This window comes from Mauremys mutica, chromosome 7 (assembly GCF_020497125.1).
Source record: "Mauremys mutica isolate MM-2020 ecotype Southern chromosome 7, ASM2049712v1, whole genome shotgun sequence".
Lineage (NCBI taxonomy): Eukaryota > Metazoa > Chordata > Testudines > Geoemydidae > Mauremys > Mauremys mutica.
In genome coordinates, this window is record NC_059078.1 from 75114336 (window position 1) to 75136416 (window position 22081).

At 39.3% G+C, this 22081-nt stretch overlaps 1 protein-coding gene across 1 annotated transcript; it reads right to left on the reverse strand.

Moving 5' to 3' along the window:
• Window positions 1-69: 69 nt before the first annotated feature.
• Window positions 70-15165, reverse strand: LRIT1 (leucine rich repeat, Ig-like and transmembrane domains 1). Its single transcript, XM_045024896.1, has 4 exons — window positions 15044-15165; window positions 10686-11152; window positions 5378-5683; window positions 70-2485 (listed from the first exon to the last, which is right to left on the reverse strand). Exons 1-4 carry the CDS (start codon window positions 15163-15165, stop codon window positions 1473-1475), a joined length of 1908 nt encoding a protein of 635 aa, XP_044880831.1. The 3' UTR covers window positions 70-1472.
• Between the last annotated feature and the right edge of the window lie 6916 nt (window positions 15166-22081).

Here is a 22081-nt window from a genome sequence, read left to right on the forward strand (position 1 = left end):
TTCGATAAAGTTTGAAAAACTTAACACACTCATGATGAATATATTATGAAATATTTCTTTCCCCCATCAATCATATATGAACATATTTTGACCCAAATGATATATTCCCAAAAAATAGTGTTTATACTCCCTAGATACTCTATTTCTTCAGTAGTGATGTGCAGTGTGTGATGACCCTTGGCAATACAGCAAGATCACAATCATGTAATATAGTAGCCACCTGTTACCACCAGTAACCTGAGGAAAACAATTGCTTCTGCTCACTTTAGCTGAATGAGCTAACTCACATGACACATGATGATGGCAGGCAACTGAGAAAGTAAATGCATATCTCTTGCAGTCTAGTCCTGTAAATCTTACTCGTCTGAGTAATCCTTTGATCTACTCAGCTGAGTACATGCTACTCATGTCAGGAACATTTAAAATATTGTGCCCTTGATTCTTAAGGGCCAGACTATCCATTCATTTACCCTGTGTCACTATGCTGATTTCAGTGGAGTTACTCCAGACTAAAGTCACTTCAGCTTGACACTAATGTAAATGAGAGCAGAATCTGACCCAGTACAATTAAATTATTTGCCAAATATTGTATTGTAGATAATCTCACTATATAAAAATCCATTTACTGCAAGAATATCGTCTTTGTGAAATGTCTAAAACCATTATTTGAAACCTAATAAGTACAAATAACAATGTTAGTCAATCACATACTTCATCAACTAATCTGCCATGCTAAAATACTAATCTGACATTGCAAAATGTTATTGGTAAATGTAAAAATCTGTGAGGGATGTGGCATTAAGTATTAAATACCAAAATCACACTTACATAATTTATTCCCTTGATTGCTACTCTTTACTATTTTTCCTCAAATCAATACATTAATGTAATAATAAATTATGATTATCACATTTTATAGTTAATTGTGTATTTGCTTTCATGATCTATTAAGCATCAAGCTTTTAATTGTTTTGGGAGTACCAAATGAGTCTATGAATCTTCACAACATTTGTAGTTAAATTTCTATTATCATTAGAAATAACTTCATTGTTTATCAACCTAAAGGAATTCAACATAGTTTATATTAAAATATTTAGTGTACAACAAGCCAGATATTCAAACAACAATATGCAAGAATGTATTTGACAACATTACTTAATATTCTCATATTTAATCAGACAACTTCATTTTTGACAAAGGAACGCTATCCCAGGGGAATTTAGGAACAATATCAGAAATCTTTTGCACCTATCTGATTAGATGCAACTCAGCAAACAAAACTGTGCAAAATGTTCTAAAAGAGCGGAGTATAACCAGTCTTCTCACATTGCTTTCTTGAACATGTTGGGATACATTACTACTGACATATTGACCTGCAACAGCATATTCTGGTGTATGATCTACAGGGTAAAGAGTCATATGCATTTGTGTGTGCATGTGTGTCTAACATGCCAACAATCAGCCTAGTAATATCAGCAAAAGTACTCATTGGGTTGCCCCTCTGTCTTTGGTATTGCTTCTGAGTCCACGCTAGATCGTGCAGACAGCAGCCTGTTAGACTCATCTGGGGTGTGTCTAGTCAAGTATTCTCCTTCCACTCCTTTAGTTTTGGCCCCCGGAGACAGACTTTCAAATGTGACATAGGACTCCTGAACTTCCTTGGGTTTCCGCACTAAGCATTTTTTGCAGCGCCTTTTCAATGCCCCACAGCAGACCACTAGGGTCAGAGGCACAGCAATGACACAGGCCACACTGATCACCACCACATTAATGAGTTTTTGGGTTCCACCGGCACTGGCAACTTCATCTGTGGAAAATATGATGCATTGCTCCTTCCTGGGGATCAGCCCTTTCACACAGACACACACTATGTATTTGGTCTTTGGCATCAGCCCGTCAATGGTGATCTTAGTCTTACCTGGCTCCACACTGATTCTGCGCATTTCCCTTTCTCCAAAAATGGCATAGAGGACACTGAATATGGTTGTGTTCTTTGCCTGAGGAGCTTTCCAGGCCAATGAGACACTTTGATCCGTGTCTCCTATCACTCTGACAGACCTCACTATACGTTCTGGCTCCTGTTGACCAGGGGGTAGACTTGATAGAAGATTTCTTGGATTGCTATTCTGCTCCTTAACCATATTCTGTGCCTCATTCTGGAACCCTAGATTCTCTTCTGTGTTAACACGGACTGGTCTGGCACCTAATGTAGGTGAAGTTGAGGTTGTGATAACGTACCTAGCCACCAGCTTATCATTGTAAGCAGCTGCTTCCATCCCACTCACCTTCCCATTCCATACTCCTTTAGAGTTAGCATTAGGGTCATCAGTGTCTTCAGAATCAGTGATGATGAGGGATATGAAAGCCTCTGTAGCCCCCAGGAAGTTCTTTGCCTTACAAATGTACTCTCCAGAATCCAGATAGGAGACTACAGGCAAGCCTAAAATAGACCAGCTCATTCCATCACTAGAAATTTCTTGGTGCACTGAAAAAAAACCAAACAAACATGGATATTATGTAAAATATTAAGAAGATGGATTCAGCAAAATTACTATTATACATAGCAGAATGATCATTTTGTTAACCAAAATATGAAATCAAAATAAACCTAATGAAAGGATATCGGCTGTTAGTTTACTGTCAAGATCACTTTAGTTGATCTAGTTCATCCATGCTCCCTCTTCCAAAAACTATGATGAATTTTTTTCAGAGCAAAGCCAGAATTGGAAAACAAGCTAGGAAAGATTTCCCCATCCTTAAAAAAATTGAGTATATAAAACACTGCAAGCATGTGCATGAATGAGAGTGAAGAAAGTTGTGTTTGGAAGAGTCGATATACTTTTCTACTTATGATTCACATGAAAGAAAATCACTGCTCAAGAGGAGACTGTCTTTCAAGATGCTCATATGGTAGCTCCTAGAATGAATAAACAAGAGACAAATGGATGGGAAATAATATGCTGTTTGCTGTAGAATTTAAGTGAATATTTATACCATGTTACATACTGAGCACCTTACAAAAATCCAATCATGTTAAAATCCAGCCTTTTGGAGAAGGAATCTTGCTAATAAAAATTTAATCAAACCAACCAAACAAAAAATTGAAGGCTTTTGCATCTTATGGGATAAGTATTCATTGAGCGGGGAGGTTCAGCAGAAAACAATTTCCAATCTTCCTGTGACCATTCTAAAATATTCTTACAGCTAGAATGAGAGCAGTTTTTCCTTTCATTCTTTCAGAAAAGTTAATATTTCAAGCTGTCATATTATAGTGTTCATGAGGTTCTCCATCACTGAGAGGTACTGTATTTTTTCAGACAACTCTTCCCTGAAAGGTGGTAACGCCATTTTAATGTGGCACAAAATATATCAATCTTGACTGCAGCTAGAGTAAACTTAACATACGCTTTCTAGAATGCATTCTTTATTTTGCAGGGAGGGACTTTTTGTTTGTTTTTAATGTAGGAGGCATGTTTTCAGCATGATATGTAGGCATTATCATTGGTAGCAGCTGCACCACGTCATGCACAACAGAGTAATGGCTTGTGAAGATCACAAAAAAGGGACTTCTATTACAAGTCATTCTATAGCTGTGAAAAAAAATTATATCCATTCCCTGTCTCTGTGACACTGAAGAATCTCATAATACTTGAAGGACACACAACACAAATCTATTAATTTTGTATAGATCTTATAAGGAAATTATTTAATAGGCTGGTCCAATAAGCTAATACCATTCAGGGGATCACAGTTAACTTTCTGAACTTGCACTCTTAGGGAGAAATCCTGGCCCCAGTGACATGAATAACAAAACCCCATATGACTTGAATGGGTCTAGAAATTCACCCTTCATTTCCAGGTTCTGGAAGACCTGTGCCCACCCACATGCCAAGGGAATATCTCTTGTTGTTCTCTTTAGAGACTAACTCTGCATTCAGATGGTATCAGATCCAGCCTTTCTTGTGAAAGGGAAGATCACCATGATTGGGGGCATTTAAAGGGAACAATGACTATCCTGAAGAATCCCCACTTTAAGGGGGGGAAAGCATTCAAAGTAGAGCTGGTCTGAATTTTTCCATTGGAAAATGCCAGTTCATCAAAAGTGAAATGTTTGCAGAAATAATGTTGATTTCAATGCAACTGTATTTTTAAAAAATGGGCAGAGGGGAGAGAAGCATTTTGACCTTTTTGAAATCAAAAAATCAATTTTCCATTTTGAAAGGAATTTTTTTTCAATTGTTTTTCAATATTATCTCTTTTTTTAATAAAAGTCAAAATCAGACTGAAACATCTCAACCAACTCAAAATAAATTTTGAGGAGAGGGGGTTGTTTTGCAGGAAATATTGAAACGTGATAATTTCTGTCCATTTTGAAATGGAAAAAAGTCAAAATTGAAGATTTCTCTGAGAAATGAAAAATTTTGTTCCCACCCAACTCCAATTGAAAGTCATTTTAATTTTGAGGGTGAGACTTAATGAGACATTGTATTACATGCTTTGCAGTCTTGCTTAATGCTTATTGCGTATGCTTTCAATAACCTTTAGAGTTTTAGTGATTTTTTTCCTCTCAATATTTGTTTCATTATCTTACCAGGGCTTTTATTATTCCTCCAGTCTTCCTGTCACCTGCAAATTTGATCTTGGTTGATTGACATAAAAGAAACATCTGACAGAGATTTATTAATTGTTTTGATAGCAGTTCAACATTGTAGACATGCGAAAGCACACAATGGAACCCCGGCCAGCCCACGACTCGTTTTTTAGGAAGACTGTTTAATATGTAATTAAAACTAATTTTACACTGCCTCTTATTTTATCTTCACCCTTGTGATGCAAATAGGTGTGCAAATCACCTAAAAGTACTTTGCAGAGAACAGCTTGAGATCCACTATTGCAGTACATTTGTTGTGGAACAAAGAAAACATAACATATTCGATATGATAGTTTATTATATAAACATTAATATATTCACACTGAAGTATGGGTTAGTTGTATGAGCTTCAGAAAAAAACCCATAAATACTGTAGAGAGTTACAACATTAACATTCGCCTCTTACTAACGTCCTGAGGGATATCTCAGTGGTTAGTGCATTGGCCCATTACACCTACGGTTGTGAGTTCAGTCCTTGAGGAGACCATTTAGGAATCTAGGGCAAAAAAAATAGTTGGGGATTGGTCCTGCTTTGAGCAGGAGGTTGGACTAGATGACCTCCTGAGGTCCTTCTAACCCTAATATTCTATTTTCTTATTCAGCATGAGGCATATACAGTAGTACTATTTATTTGGAAGAGCTGAAGCTGATATTTGCTTCAGGGTATGCAGAAAACACAAGCCTACTTTCCAATCACACAGTGTGAAATAAAGAGCCAGAACCCACCTGTGCCATTGAGTTGATTACCATCAGCTCGTCTCCAGCTGAGTTCAGGAATAGGTACCCCAGTAGTACCACACCGCAGTAACACAGTGCTACCCAATATGGTCTTCACTTTGGCTACAGAAGTATGTACAACAGGGCTTTGACATTTTCTTAGTTCAACTTGACTGAAGAAGACTCCAGCAAGACTCCGTGGGGTAAAGCATTTCAGTCTTGGTTCTATAAATGCTATGTTAGGAGACTGGAAGTTTAGGAAATGGACCATTTCATACAGACTGCAGTCACACACCCAAGGATTGTCCTGCAAACCTGTTAAGAGAAATCATGATAGTCAACATTTCCATTGCTACTTTTCACTTCATATTCGTTAACGGACAAGTGGTAACCGGCTTATAGTCTGCTACCAACTAGGGGCATTTGTGGGCCTGCATATGGAATATAGCCTTGGAGTCCAGAAACCTGGGTCTTAATTCTCACCGTATGGCTTGGACCACTCTGAGCCTTACTTACCCCATCGGTAACATGGCGCTAACACAGCTTTATAAACTGTTTTGGCATCTGTGGATGAAAAAGTACTATGGCAGTGCAAAGTATGATTATTCATACAATCAAAACAGATTGTTAGGAGGAGAAAACAGCCTTTCCTTAATTAACATTGCAGTCAGCTTCTATATCTTTGGCTTGAAAAAAAAGAATTGTCCTGCAGTTTTTGAGTTGCTCTGTTTTGAAATGTTGACTTTTGCCTAAGTTTCTTTGTCTCCCTCTAGCTCAAAACTGGCTGTTTGAGTACTATACCTTCAAATTTTCCACATAGTTATATTTCTTTGGAAACTTGTACGCCAGCTATATTTGAAGAAAATGGTTGACATGAAATCAAGCAGTTATTAGCGGTTTTGTTTTAAATAGTTTGGGAGAGAGGCCTTCCTCATTAATTTCAAATGATGTGAATGAGAAATTTTTGCTGTCACTTCAGTGGGAGCAGGAGCAAATACTAGGTAAATGTGTGAGCACTTTCCCATCCACTGGCTGGTTGTAGCGTACAAAGAACATATGGCTCCTTTTAAAATTCAGAGAACCTTTCCTTTAGATCAATTAGTAGAAACCTCTGTTTTTAGATTTGTAGGACAAAGGTTCTAGTGCAGGTGTTCGTGGTTTGCTATAGAAAGGTAACAACCATTCAATATTGAATGCAACCATAGTCCCATTGTATGATTGATTATAACCCCTTTTATATCTCAAAAAGAAAGAAAGATCTTCATGCTTTCACATAATCAATCTCACAGGCAAATCACACATTTCCTGAAAATTTTGATTCAATTAAGTAAGATTAAACAACTTTAATTTTACTCCTTTTCCAGTTTCGTAAGATGTCTAATTTTGATTCATTTCCCTCTGTCTGCCCAAAGAAATCACATTATAACAAAAACTGTGAAACATGGGTGGATTTAAACAAAATCCCTTAGAAAAAAAATTTAAATATCAAAATCACAATAAAAACAATGCATAGCTATGAATGCTTACAAACCTAGTAAAAGTAAGACAATATTACAGAAGTTAACTGGAATATTCACAGAAGTTAACTTCGTTTTCTGATTCTCAGTCCCTTCCTGAAATCAAACTCTTGATGTATGATCATTCTATTTGTCCTCACTGGACACCTTCACTTTTCTCCTCTGGTTAACGTATCCATATCTGAGAAATATACAAATGTCCTATCTAAACTACAGTGAATCCAGTTGTTAGATCAGCTCTGCTATTGTTTTTCTGACCAACGTGCACACAGACATTTTTCTGTGAGGCCTGGTCTACACTGGGGGGGGGGTCGAACTAAGGTACGCAAGTTCAGCTACGCAAATAGCGTAGCTGAACTCGAAGTACCTTAGTTCGAACTACTCACCCGTCCAGATGCCGCGGGATCGAAGTCCGTGGCTCCCCCGTCGACTCTGCCACCGCCGTTCACGGTGGTGGAGTTCCGGAGTCGACGGGAGCGCGTTCAGAGTTCGATATATCGCGTCTAGACGAGACGCGATATATCGAACTCCGAGAAGTCAAACGCTACCCGCCGACCCGGGCAGGTAGTGTAGACGTAGCCTGAGTTGTGCTAACCAAACCATACTGTATAGACCCCATGGGCAGGCTGCAGTATGGTTTTAAATATGGTCATAGCTTGGTTCTTTAAAAGGCTTTTCTCATGTTCTTGCAGCTCAGCCCTTGGATATGGACTACAGATGCCTCCTATGTCTGCATGTACTCCTTGGTTCCTATAACATACAAGAAGACTATCTATTTATCTACTCAGTAAAAAGGACTAATGAAAAAAATGATCTAAAACTCATGTTCAGTGTGCTCTAAAGGGCAAAAAAAGCAAGTAAAATGCCAGAATGCAAAAAGAATGGGATGAAGATACCATAATGCTACTGAGAAAATAAATGGTAGGCCATCACCCAGAATACTATGTTCAATTCGGCCAGGTCTGTCTGGAAAAAAAATATAGTAGAAATGTAGGGAGTAACAATATAGGCAACAAAATAATTAGACAAGAAAAAACATCCATATGAAGAGACTAGAGATTGAAAAGATTGGGACCTTTGACAGATGTATATAAAATAATGATGGTACAGAGCAGTGGTTTTCAACCATTTTGGACCACAACTCAAACAATGGCAAAAGCACAACCCAAACAATGGCATAAGAATTGCCCCACAATCTACCATGCCCCACAATCCTGTAGAATTTAGACCCTGGGTTGATTTTGTGGCCATTTTGTGGATTATAGATCATGTGAGAGAGGGGGCAGCTGTTGCTGCTAAAATGAGGGAAGACTGAATGGGAGGGAGGATTGTTTGGTGGTTGGTGGATGAGTAGGCTTGGTGCAGCTGGAGTGGGAATGAGGGACGTTTTCATCCTCTCTCTTTCCCCATATGCACACAACACTCATCTCTGAGTGTTGAAAAGCACTACTCCAAGGGGCTGGGAAACTGGCTACACAGCCTACAGAGAGACAGTTTCTCCAGCCACAGCGCCAGGCCCTGTGTGGGCTGACAGGCAAAAGGGGCCTGAACAGCTGCTCTGAGATTAGGTTTTTCCTTAAAGTCAATGGGAGTAAGGATAGTGTTGGAATTAACACCCAGAATGGACCATGATGGTTCAAAGATGGCTAGATGAGCATTCTTATAAGACTATTGCTCCACCCTTCCCATCTCCTTAGTATTGTAATACCTGCAATACACCAGCTATGACCAGGAACACCTCATTTGCTCATAGGCCTTCCTAGTTCTTGCCTTTTTTATAACCCAGAAGGAATAACTTCCACTGACAATCTTTCTCTGGGAGTGAAAATAAGACATGATCATAAAATACACACTTTTTTCTCTTCTAAACTCACAGTTTAGCCATTTGTTTGATCTCATGGCAATACTTTCCTTTTTCACTTCAGGACACAAAGCTCATGTGAGTTTAGTTCAGTAGATACTATGACAATGTTTTTGCAGTAAAAGTACAAACAAATTAACAATGGGAAACACTAATTTAATCTCAAATAACTAATTCTACTGTATTTCTATTTTCCAAACAAAGATATTTGGGCTTTGGCGTAGTTGTCCAGACCTCATCTCTCTCTCTCTCACACACACACACAATCTCCCCTCTTAAGATCCACACTACTAATGCCTTCACTATTGCCCATCTCCCAGCCCTTCCTGTCTCCCCTGCAGCTTTTTTCTGGAAGGTGATCCAGATTCTTAGCTTCACATTTACTGAATCTATGTATCTGTGTGACACATGAGCCAATGCAGCAATTGATGATCAACCACACTATCACAAACTACTCCTCAAGCCCCTATTCTATTTTTGATGCCTCATCCAAGCACTTCTTATATAAAAGAACATCACAAAGCTGACAATGAAATACACGAATAGCCAGAAAGCACTAAGCCGTTTCTAAAAATATTTTTATTATAACATCCTAAAACCAAAGGCTTTGAAGAGAATTCAGAATGATGTGCTTTATGGAACTAAAGGGAATTACTGAACCCTTGCTATTCATAGATTTTTATGCTTTCAGTGAGAAAGCCATGGCCAGGAAGGAAACTTAGGATGCAGCTGTGCATCTCAATCCCTGGACTAAAATCCATGGACTTCACACACTATAATCACCTGTGTATGTGCACAGAGGGGAAATCTGGAGTGGGATTTAAGGGTCAGTGGGTTGGTCTATAAATTATAGTATGATTCTACCCCATTATCTCCATATATATTTCTCTGTACGGATTTCTTAAGATCCTGCCACAAGCAAACTATACAGATAATTGTGCAAATTTCCACAAAAAGAGATCCATGCAATATATTGTTATAGCCAACATTCCATAACATGAAAGGGACCATGCAATAGCAAACATGTATTTTGTTTTGTTAAGAATTTATTTAGCACTTTGCAAAATGCACCAAGAAGACAGCATTTATTTTTACAGCTAACCAAACATTAACAAAAGATACTAAAAACTGGCCAGCCCACAACTTGATTCTTTCTTCTAAAAATGTGTGGGTTTCTTTTAAGTGTGACCTTAGTGTTAGAAAAACAAGCTCCACATTTATCCACAGAAGAAGATTAGCAGCATTGTAAACTTCTTCACACTGTGGGGACCATCACTGGGAATAAGAGTAACTCATGTCCTCTCCAATGAGGTTGTCAGCAAGAGTGTGAATTGATGTCAAATATTGTGGTTATGTATGCAATATGGACATAAAGGGTCACATCCTCAGGTGTAAGATGAAGTCAATGTCACTCCATCAGTTTATACTAATTGAGGATATGGTCCATAACCACTTGGAACTGCCTAGAAACCACCAATTTAGTTCATGTAGCCTATCAAACAACCAGCAGATGGCAACAACCTTGAACCACCCTGAGATGGATTTGAATAAATGATCTAGAGATAAAACACTCATAGCCAAGCCCCTGAACTTCTCAGTATGCTCGCTGCAGAATTTCATTCTGGGCTACTGCACTGGAGGTGGCTCACAAGACAATCATCTGTAACTTGATTTTCTGATGCAAAGCCACCCCCATCAAAAAATGTCATTCTAGAATTCATGGCTGTTCAGATAGTGTATGAACTGTAGCTATCCTCACTTTCAACAGGGAATCTATTAGCCTGCAGGGGGACTCTAGAAACAACAATATATTTCCATTAAAAACACACTTTCTTCCTAGAGTGAATGAGCAATATTAAGGTACTGCTCTTGTATGTTGCATGTTTGATATTCGTCTCAAGTGCATTCTAATTTGCACTGTTTTTCTTAACTCTCTTACCTAAGATGATCTTGGAATTGTCATTGGGGAAGTAAGGAACTGCCTGGAGGTTAGCCCAGGTTGAAATAAGCTCTTGAGGAAGAGTCATCAATTTATTGCTAGACAGATCCAAGTAGGTGATGTTCTTGATGTAACGAGCAGCTTCTGCTGATATTGAGGTGAGTTCATTATTGTGTAAATCCAGCAGCCGTAGCTGGGGCATGTCTGCAAGAACTTCCCATGGAAATAAGATTAAGTCATTCCCATCCAGTCTCAATTCCTGTAACCGGCGGAGACCCCTAAAGGTAATCACACTGACACTAGCCAAAGAATTGTAGGGCATCCAGAGGTATTCCAGGTTACGGAGAGAATGGAAAGCTTCTCCTGGTACTCTCCTGATGGCCGTCTTTTCTATTCGAAGTTTAGATGTATCTCCTGGGATGTTCACAGGGGTGAGTGTCATCTCTGGGTCATTGCACAGCACAGTTCTGATTGGAAAAAAACAAATATTAAATTACATTTCTATAGTTTGAAATTTTTTTACTTTATTCGAATCTATGGTTTGTACATGCTTTTCTCTTTTTCAGTCCCTTTGTTTTCTTATCAATCATTCTATACATATACAACTCAGCTACGTAAAAAAATCAAAGCAATTTAGGTACATAGGATCAAATTCAATCTTTTTGTAAATGAATTCAGTGAGTTGCACTTATTTATGTTAGGTATGAATCTGGCTCATGAAGTCTTTCTTTTTATTTTTAATTGACTTTCTGAAATTTTTGACCATAACATTCCTGTACTAGAGAGTTTACCAGTTGAGCCAGGAGATATTTGGCTAAAGAGCCAAATATTAAACAAGCCTCTCTAAGGTAGGGGTCAGAGGTGTTGTGATAACTGATCCTACAAATTTACCCTAATTGTGAGCTCAACTGTGAAAAGTGAGTGAAAGTTCATAAAGTGTCACAATTATCTATGACAATCAATGTTGATGGGAAAAGGTGCAAAAAAGGAGCAAAAAGACTGAATTAGTCCAAATAAGAAGACCTATTGATATAATTCAAGGACTGTGTTAAGATCATACTTGGTAAACAAGAAAAGTATAGAACTGGAAATCTATGAACCGAAATTGGTGTGTTGGAAATTAGGCCTAATTGGTTGACAAAATAAAGAGAGGATGGATTATTCCACCCATTGCCTTTTTTGGGCCCTTCTAAAAGAGACTTTGAGGCAGAAAAGGGGAAACTTTTTTACCACCACAATGGCTGCAGTGGAAGGATTGTTATCATGACACAAGATCTTGATACTCCAGTGGGGACACTTGGGCATTATTGCTGCACCAGCAAAGACCCCAATCTGGTACATGTGAGATCTTGCTCTGTTTCCCCCACCCTCATGTGCTCCTTTCTGTCCCTCACGCATCTTCCTCCTATCCTCTCTCTCTCTCAGCTTTTCACCTGACTCTGAAACCAACTGTACTGAACAGCACCAGTCCAGCAAGATGAGATGGCCTATCCAGCTCTGCTCAGCCTGAGAAGGACTAGTGAAGGAGGAGGACCTGACCAGACCAACCAGATGATGTTCCTGACAGAAGAAGTGAACTGGTATCCATAGCAATAGCTGTCATGGCTAATCTGTCCAACCAAAGCATCCGTCTATGATTGACCAGCTGCCCAGTATCCTGAGAATATCAACAAAAGCCGTATTTCCCATATCTTTACTATCCTATCTCTACTCTCCCTTCTGTGTCTGTTGCTTTTGTCTGAAGTAGGAAAGTGACTATCATTCCCAACTCAGGACTGAACAATAGAACTAAACCCTTTCTTCTCCACCGAGAAGTCCTGTTTAACTGAATACAAGATTTTAACCAATATTCACTGTCTCCAAAAAGGGACTTTGTTACATTTCGATTAAGCTTGCTTTACATAATCAATTTCAGTTTCAATGTTCTTTACCTCATTTTGAATCTTGTCCTTTTGTATGTTTCATATCAATAAATTTGTAACCTTTGGTATGAATTTTACAGTATGCTCTCCAAAGTCCTAAGCAGACTGAGGTCTCTGTTTGCCAACCCCCAAAACTTGTTTAAAACCGTTCAGTTTTAGATAGTTTCAGAGTCATGGCAGCAGCTTTGACTCTTTGGGCCCGTTATTCCATCCAACTGAATATAACAGGGGAACACACATTAAACACTGTATGGAATCTCCTGTTCATGAAATTAAATCAATTAACTCAACAAAACCCTACTTTGAAATCTGAATTACAGTGAAATCTGTTGGACCGTGTAATAGTGGTACAAGCCACTTCGCTTTAAGCTTTTGAAAGTAGATGAGTCAAAGCACTGGAAATTATTCTGTTGGGGAAAATCCTGCACTGGCTGTAGTGAACTAGATGACCTAATTGCTCTTTCCCATCTCTAATTTCTAAAGGCCACATCCTACTCCTTACTCTTTATTTACTTGGGCCTTCTACAAGCAAAATTTGACTTTGGCTTTGTAAATGCATGAAATTGTAGATAGCAGTGAGGAAGGGAGAAAGACAGATATCTTAGAAAATACAATACAAAATGCACATCAGTTCACCTGACAACAAGGGGAAGGGAGGAAAGCATGAAATAAAGTTTAATTTATAAAAAGTAGCAGAATCAAATAAGCATGTTGCACTTCACACACTAGAAGAGGTACTATGAGGGAAACGTAATATGATAATCTAAGGACCATCTCCTAATAACTGTGGCTGGTTAATAAATGGAATATTATAAAACCAGATCATTTTTAGCTGAAAGTGACTACTCCTCTACTATAGGTGCAAATAAATAACATAGCTAAACTGCTCTTGCTAAATGAGGCTTCCTAGAATTAAACGTTTTCAAGCTTCTAGATAAAATTGTTCATTCATGGCAGGTATACAATATAGTTACTTTCATTTAGTACTTCTACAATGGCATTAAATCTGTGATGGAAGATGCAAACACAACCCCGGGAGGTTGAGGAAAGAAATGCTTCACCTGACTCTCAAGCAACAGGGTGCAGTCAAGACTCAGACCAAAACTGATAGGCTCTGGAAGAAGGCTCATCCAACCCTCCTTAACTGAGGGCTGGGGGGTTGGGGAAAAACTGAGAACAAAAAGAAGAAAATAAGGAGACAGAAAATTCTTCTCAGTAATGCATTTCTTTTCTGTGAATGGCATAGAAGGTTCAATAATATGAGAAGCTATTACAGTGTAGCCATGTGCACTTATGCTACGGATGATATTTCCGGATGATACTATTGAGCACTAAGCTGTTTTTCTATGGGATAAACCCCTTCTACTACTGGGAAATCTGCTGTTTTTTCCACTGGATCATAATATAGAGAAAATGACAACAATTATTCACCTTAGGGAATGGTAGACACCACACTTTTTAACAGTCACTGGAAAGTAATTCCACTATGGCCTCTTTGGGATAGCACTGATTATTTTTGTTGCATTCCTTGTCAATAACTACAGGCAATTTGTGTTACCACTGTACTTCTCACATAGAAAGCTACTGGTGCTACTTCTATCACACCTGAACAGTCTTGAGGAAAATTTTACCAACATTCAAAATCTAGGTGTCAGTTTTTAATTTCTCTTTGTTGAATTCCTCCATTAGAACCCTGTCTAGAAGAAATATGTATTCCAAAGAAAAAGGGATTGCTTTCTCTCAGTCTCTCTCTTTTTGTATTGTGAATATATTGTATAAAAGCTTGTCCTGTGTCCCATTAAGTCAAATCATCACTTAATTACTACATTTTAAAAAGAAAGCATCCTCTACTAATATCTTAATTGTATTTCATTTAAAAAATAAAGAACTGGTCTTTGTTGAGATTTTGTGGAACTGAAATAAACCATTCTCAGATTTTACATTTAATGTATGGAATCTGCCTTTGAGTTTTCTTCTGGTTTGGGGATTGTTTCCTTCTAAAAGAAATCCTCCGATTAAAGGATTTGTAAGTAAATGGAATAGAGGGCAGTACTCTGTGCATTTTTGAAAGCACTGTACTAAGCAAGCCTGATTAACTCTCTGAAAGAAGAACAAGGTGAGCTAGAATTTAAAGACATCTTCTGCACATACAAAGTCCAGTATTTTCCATTTTGATTCATCTTTCACCATTATACTCATGTTAATTATATTGCTTCTACCCTAGTAGAGAAGATCACCAAATGCTTTCTCTGAAATCAGATTATAGTGTGCTCAGAAGCTAATCCTTCTGCACATAAAGCTGTCATACAAAGTGATTGGGGAAAATAACACACAAACAAATAGCCATGACACAAGCCATGGTTATTTTTTTCCCAGACATCCTTACAAAGGTGAACACAAAATCTTCCAGATGAAAAACAAAGAAAACAAACATACCTTGCTTTTGTTCCTTCATTGATACTATAGAAGGTGCAGCTACATTGGGAAGGGCAAGTGCAGTGAGCCGAAGGCAGTCCTCCAAAAACTAAGCAGCAGACCAAGCCCACCGTGATCCACATTGTTACCTGCACATGAGGATGACTTCCAGATACTAGACAAAGTGAAGATTTTTCTCTATTGTTTTGTCCAGGGACTGGTCACATCTTGTTAACTCTCTTTCCATTTCATTCGCACAGTGATCTTCCAGCCCTCACTGAATCCATCAGATAAAAAAGGATAGGCAGGGGATTAAGGATGGGGACTTGAGTTATTTTCATGTAGGTGCTTATTGCTTCCGGGAATCACACAGACAAAGCATTTCTTCCCTCAGTGAGCAGCACCAATCCTGGATTCCAAAAGAAAACCAGTGATTGTTGCGTGGAACAACATAGTCTTTCTGTGATTCTGACAATGACAACATAAATATTACTTTAATAGATGTTGCCAGTAACTCACTTTCCTGTAGTGATTTCTTGGATATTCAAAAAGGGTTCGTAGTACTGCAGGAATCTGAGCCACTGAGAATATACAAAAATATGGAAAACTGTTTTATTGATTTGTCTTTTCTTTAAAAAAAAAAAAAAAAAGACCAACGGTTTAATGATTGATTAATTTTGCCAGTATGACCAATGTTATAAAACTAAGAATGACACAGTAGCTAGAACTTTAATAAAATATTAAATACATACATTTTCCAGGTGTTTGTCCCAGTGCTAACACATTCCTGAAAGACTAACCATGCCAAGACTGCTTACTGTGCTTAAGAGCCTTTGATGAGGGACCTTGCCAAATGTTTACTGAAAGTCAAAGTAGTTGTTATCAACAGGATCAACCTTTCCCACATGTTTCTTGACCCTCTCAAAGAATTCTAATACATCGGTGAGGCATGATTTTCCTTTACAAAAGCCATGTTGACTCTTCCCCATCATGTTCATTGATGTGCCTGATAACTCTGTTCTTTACTACAGTTTCAACCAATTTGCCTGGTACTGAAGTTAGGCTTACCTGACAAAAGTCAGATGAAAGTCTTCGCATCCTGCAATATAAATGTAATAGGGCTGATTCTGAGCTGAATTACACTGATATAAATCAGGAATAATTCCAGAAAATCTTGGCCCCCACGAAGCTAATGGGAGCTTTGCATTGACTTCAGTGGAGCCAGGATTTCACACAATGGTGTTACTGTTATGAAAACTGGTGTAAATGAGATTAGGATTCTTTATTTTGTGGCACACTGCTCAGTGTTTCTGGATTCATCAAAAAGGCTTCTACTGCTCCTACAGGACCATTTCTTTTCTTTTTCCCACTAGTCTATTTCCTGTCACTTTCCATCTTCTCTACTGAGGGCTAAGATCAGAAAAGAAAAAACCCTCAGGAATGAGATTTCCTTTGGTCTTGTTCACTGGCCCTTAGATCAGAAAGCATGGCCATTATAGTTCCTCCTTTCAGTGCTTTCTTAGTGAGGAGTAGCCTTGGCTCTGCCTAGTTGCTATCCAGTTGCTCCTGGGGGAAGCATCTGGGCCTAGCCCCTTGTGCTCCCCTGAGTGCCAGGGGTGAAACTGAAGTTCCATCCCTTATACACCCTGGCAAGGAAGCAGTGAATCCTTACACCCACTTATGCCTCTGTGTAACCAAGTAAGGGCTAGGCACATTCTAACTTTAAGTAGATCATGAATATTTAAAAAAAAACATTGACTTGCAGGGTTTCTACCTGATTATGCCATGAAGGAAGGATTTGTCCGGAAGACCTGCTAGGAATGTTTTCCCCCAAAACTCAGATATCTTCCAGATCTTCTTGGATGTTGAGAGATTGAGAAAAGTGAGTGCCATTCATTCAGAGGTGCTCAAGGCTTTCCCTGACCCTCAGATCTGCTCAGCTCCTACAGAAGCACTGCTTCCCCACCAGTTGCTGCCATCAAACCCTCTCATCTGAGGTGGGGAATTATCTATGTGGTGAGGGAACCGATATAATTTGATGCACATGGGGTCTGCAGAATTTATTCCAGCAGCCCATGCAGGGTCGAAGTGGAGGATAATGCTTCAAAGAGGGACCATCCCCTCAGACCCACACTTGCAACACTCTTCACCGACAACCCTCCCTATTATGGATAAATTGCTTTTGTGTCTTCCTTCAGATACGTAATCAGTTCAGCCCTTCATTAATAACTTGTGAATTTCTTGCAGGAAAAACTGACACATTACTGAATCTTAATGGATAAATTACAGTAAGAGCAGTGGACATTATTTCTAACAGAGAACCTTTACTAATGCTTTTACTATAGAATATTTTTACCATAGAATTCATTTTTAGTTCTTCATCAGAATGAAATATCACTAGCAATTGTATTATAACCGTGGGTAAAGAATTCAAAGATATAAGAATTTCAAGGTAACATATATGTGATGTGTGGGCTAATTATTAAGTAGGCGTTTACAGTGCCATGATTTTGTACAAGTTTGTCTCACCAGTAACTAAGTGATGATTTAGATCACAAATCTTGCAAAAATCAGTTATTCTGAGGATGTGCTCAAAGGATATTTTTCCGCATGCTGTTTTTATATTTAATGTTTATTGTTCTTTGAGAAGAACTTCAAACAGCCCCTTATTTGTTTCTTAGATATCTGTGTGGTATGGGGGACCGTCGTTAATGGCTGAGCTTCCCAGAGAGAGTGCCTGGTCCAGGTGCTGTGAATCTTATGTTGTTGTTATGCACAGCCAGTTGGAACCAGACACAGAATAAAGAAGAGTCCTTAAGCACTGTTAGCACAGAGTGATCTATGAGCAGCAAATGGTACGAGCAGTGGGGTGTTTGCCAGGCCCTGCTGACATCTCAAGCAAAGAAAAATATTTGGAATCAGCCATTTCACCCAAAATTTCTCCCTGATAGGTAGTGGAAAATGTTCCCTTTTTACATATTTATTTCATTCTTTTATGTCTATATACAAGTGAAGGGTTCTGTCTTTTTTGCTACAATAACCAATGTGTTTACTCACTCTGTTGATTCATTTACATGCATGCTATGATTCCCAAAGCAATAAGCCTACCCAGCTCCTCTTTTAGCCCCTGCCTTAAGGTGAGGGGAACTTTTGTAGAGGCATGAATTGTGGGGCAGTTGGGCTCCTTCAGCTTTATTCTGTACTCTGTTGAGATCTTCCCTATCCCTCAAGGATAGAGAGATTATTTTTTCAGCTACAAATGTACAGTCTCTGAATAGAATACAATCCTGGGAGAGATTTGGTGGTTGCAGACACAACTAGTAGAGCATTTGACAAAAGGGCAGTGGAGCAAAGTAGGCATAGATTTGTTTTCACAGTCTGGAAAAAACTATGTACTTGTCCTAGATAATTATAGAAGATAATTCAGAAGATACTAGAAGATACTACAGCTAAACAAGTGATCTGCATATCAAATCTCACTAGAAGATACTACAGCTAAACAAGTGATCTGCATATCAAATCTATTTTTACTAGACATGGTCTAACACACTAGTGTCAGACAATGGGTCACAGTCTAGTGGGCATGAGTTAAAGCAATTTGTAGTGAAGAATGCCAGTCCCTATTATCCCCAATCCAACAGGCTGGTGGAAAATGGTATCAAAAAAAATAAAGCATCTACTGAAAAAGTCTGTGGAGTCAGAGTCTGGTTTGTATTTAGCACTGATAAATTATAGAATGGCACCAATGAAGCATGGTTTGTCACCAGCTGACATTTTGTTCAACAGGAAACTGGAAACTAAAACCAAAAATACCTGCACAAAATGTCTTATGTCAGAATCACTGGGGACTTGCAGCTGTATAAGAAGATACATAAGAAAAACAAAAAAAAATCAGTATGATTTGGAGTCCAGGGAGCTTCATGAAAATGACACAGTGCAGCTCTATGATGGGAAACAATGATTATAAACAGCAGTAGAGTCAAATAAGTCATATGAGCTTGTCTCCCCAGAGGGAGGTATACTATGGAAAAATAAGCAACACTTTCTCCAAATCCCAGAAGGGAGGGAGGACTACATTAACACTAAGTGCCTTTTAGAGCATGCCAGCAGGTTCTACAAAGGGCAGTTAGAGTGCAACATGTTAGAGTGTTTTACAAATCACACGCCTTTAGTGCACTTTGCCTGGGTCATGTAGACAAGCCCTCAGAGTCCCTTATCTCCCTCCCTTCTGGGTGTAATCACTGGTCAGCTTACTTTAATGCCCAGACTTCGTCCCTTCAGTCTGATTCTTGTGGCCCTGAGTAAGACATCAATCCTTATTAAATGTAGAATTCTACTCTGAAAAGTGATTCTGTAAACATAGCACCCTTTCCTCTGTCTTTCTTTTTCCATGCATCTAAACAATGTGTTGCCACCAAAGTAGCCTTCTTGAATAACAAACCTGTAGAAATTAGTCATTGACTTTAAGGTAGGGTTTAATTTCATGAAGGCATATTCCTCAATTTTGCCTCTGTTAAGACACATTTAAGTAATGAATGGCGGAAAGGCTGAAAGTAAATATACTTTATAAAAATAATAATTGACAAAAAAGTGTCCCTTAAATAGCTGCTATTGCTATACTATGGAAGACTACATTTCTAAATGAAATAGAAAAAAAAAAGACCCCTTGGTAGACCCATGTAATAATCAAATAAAAGTTATGTTATTCAGAGCTTGTTGAATTTGGGGCATATGTTCATTTATTTCAGAGACAGATGCATGGCAAAAGGTGAGAGAGAACCAGAGAAACCTCATGATAAAACATTTCCATGATTTCCAGAATGTCCATCATTTTAAACTTTCATCGAATATTCCTCACCAAGCTCATTGTGCCACCATATATTGCCTATTATTATTTGTATATCATTGTAACTGTAGATTAGGTTAAATGTTTCAAGCCAATAAAGTCTCTACCTCAAAGAGGTGAAATACAGATTAAAAAGACTGTCATATGGTTAATAGAGCAAGAATGGCTTCACTCAGGAGAAATGGAGATACGGATGGTTAAGAAGTCTCTGTTGGAAGGTCATAAGAAGGGATTTGATGGAGAAAAAGGAGGGGCCTTGGTGTATAGCGAATGGGAGAATGTTCCCAGAGGGTGCGCACCATGAAAGAAGACGCAAAGTAGAGGGGGGGAGAGTAGAAGGATAAATAAAGAGAGAGGATACTGAGGCCTGGTCCACACTACACTGTTTGGTTGACATAAGGCAGCTGATGTCAACCTAATTATGTCAGTGTCCGCACTACAGCCCTGTCCCATCAATGTAAGTGCCTTACTACACCGACATACACTGAGAGGTGTAGCACTTATGTTGGTGTAGTTACAGCGAAGTAGTGTCCGTGTAGACACTACGTTACCTGCTTCAGCTTTTGGCCATCTCCAGTATAGATAAATTATAAGTGAAATTGACAAGAAAGCCGAGCAGCTAGAGTCTCCCCACTCCCAGCTGGGCTGCTGGCTCTCAGCTCCACATTGACCCTCTTTAGTCAGTGGAAGCACTTTTGGTGAGGCTGTGCACCACTGACAGAAGGAGGGTAGTGTGGACATCAGCCACCACAGTAATTACTGCAATGACTGTAAGTTGACCTAACATAGGTCAACTTAGGGCTGTAGTGTAGACATGCCCTGAGAAGAGTAAGGAATGAGAGGCATGTCAGTGCTCCCATCCTTCAGTAAGTCTACAATTAGCAGTTTAAAAAACACCGCTGTATCCAAAAGATACAAAAGAGGTCTCTGGATGAATCTTCCTAGGGAAGTTGTGGAATCTCCATCTGTGGAGATATTTAAGAGTAGGTTAGATAAATGTCTATCCAGGATGGTCTAGACAGTATTTGGTCCTGCCATAAGGGCAGGGGACTAGACTCAATGACCTCTCGAGGTCCCTTCCAGTCCTAGAATCTATGAATCTATCAATATGAACACACTATGAGCCAATTCAGACCTCAGTTAAACTGCAAATAACTTTCAGTGCAACCCAACACATTTTTTTCCATCTCATGTAACACAGATCTGTAGCTTGTTGGCAGTGCAGCCAACAATGCAGTGTAGGAGACATCTAGATCTCCATATTAATTATATTTATCGCTTATATAGTGCTTTATCCCATCACATTCAGGGCTGGATTTCCAATTAGGCACAGTAGGCCCGTGCCTATGGGTGCCAGCGTTTTAGGGGCCCTAAAAGTTAAAAGTGGGTTTAAAGTTAAAAAGTCAATACATACAGCTTCCCCGCAGGCGGGCGAGCTCCTGGTGCAGGTTGACAGCCATCCGGCATGTGGGGCTGGAGCAGGGTAAGCATCTGAGTCTGCCCACCTGGGGGCGCTGTGAGCCATGGCCGGGCAGGGTGGCTGCTGAAGGTGCTGGGAGCGTCAGCCCCTTCCCAATCTCGGTCGCCCCACTGCCTCTTCCCCATGCCAGGGAAAGTGAGGGAGGGGCATGGCCAGCTTGCAATTCATTTGCGGGGGCAGAGCCAGAGCAGGGCTGCTGCGCTGGGCTGTGGGAGGAATGGAAGACATCCAGGGACTGCTCACCATGGGGAGAGGTACAGTCCCCACCCCTTGCGCCTTGCCTGATGTGGGTGGGCTGCACCTCAGCTCAGGCTGGGAGCACCGTGCATGGAGGAGGATCTCATGCCTTCCCAGGGAGGCTGTGTTTATATTTCTTTTCGTTTCATTTTTTACAGAAAACACAAAGGTCAGCTGTAGGGGGGTGGGGCACTGAAGATGCTGTTCCTAAGGGCGCATAAGGTGTAAATCCGTCCCTGATCCCATTGCTACAAATACTAAAACATCACTTAATTTATCATTAATGTTAACTAATTAATTCCCTCCACATTGTATGCTACACTTTAACTTTTTTGTTTGTTGTTTATTTAAACTCAATGTTACATTTTTAGGGAGGATAAAATGGTAACATTGTACAGCAATACACTGTCCTCCATTGGGCCTGCTCCTGCTCCAACTGAAGTCAAAGAGCTATGCCACTGACGTCAGTGGAAGCAATAGAGGGCCCTAAATTACA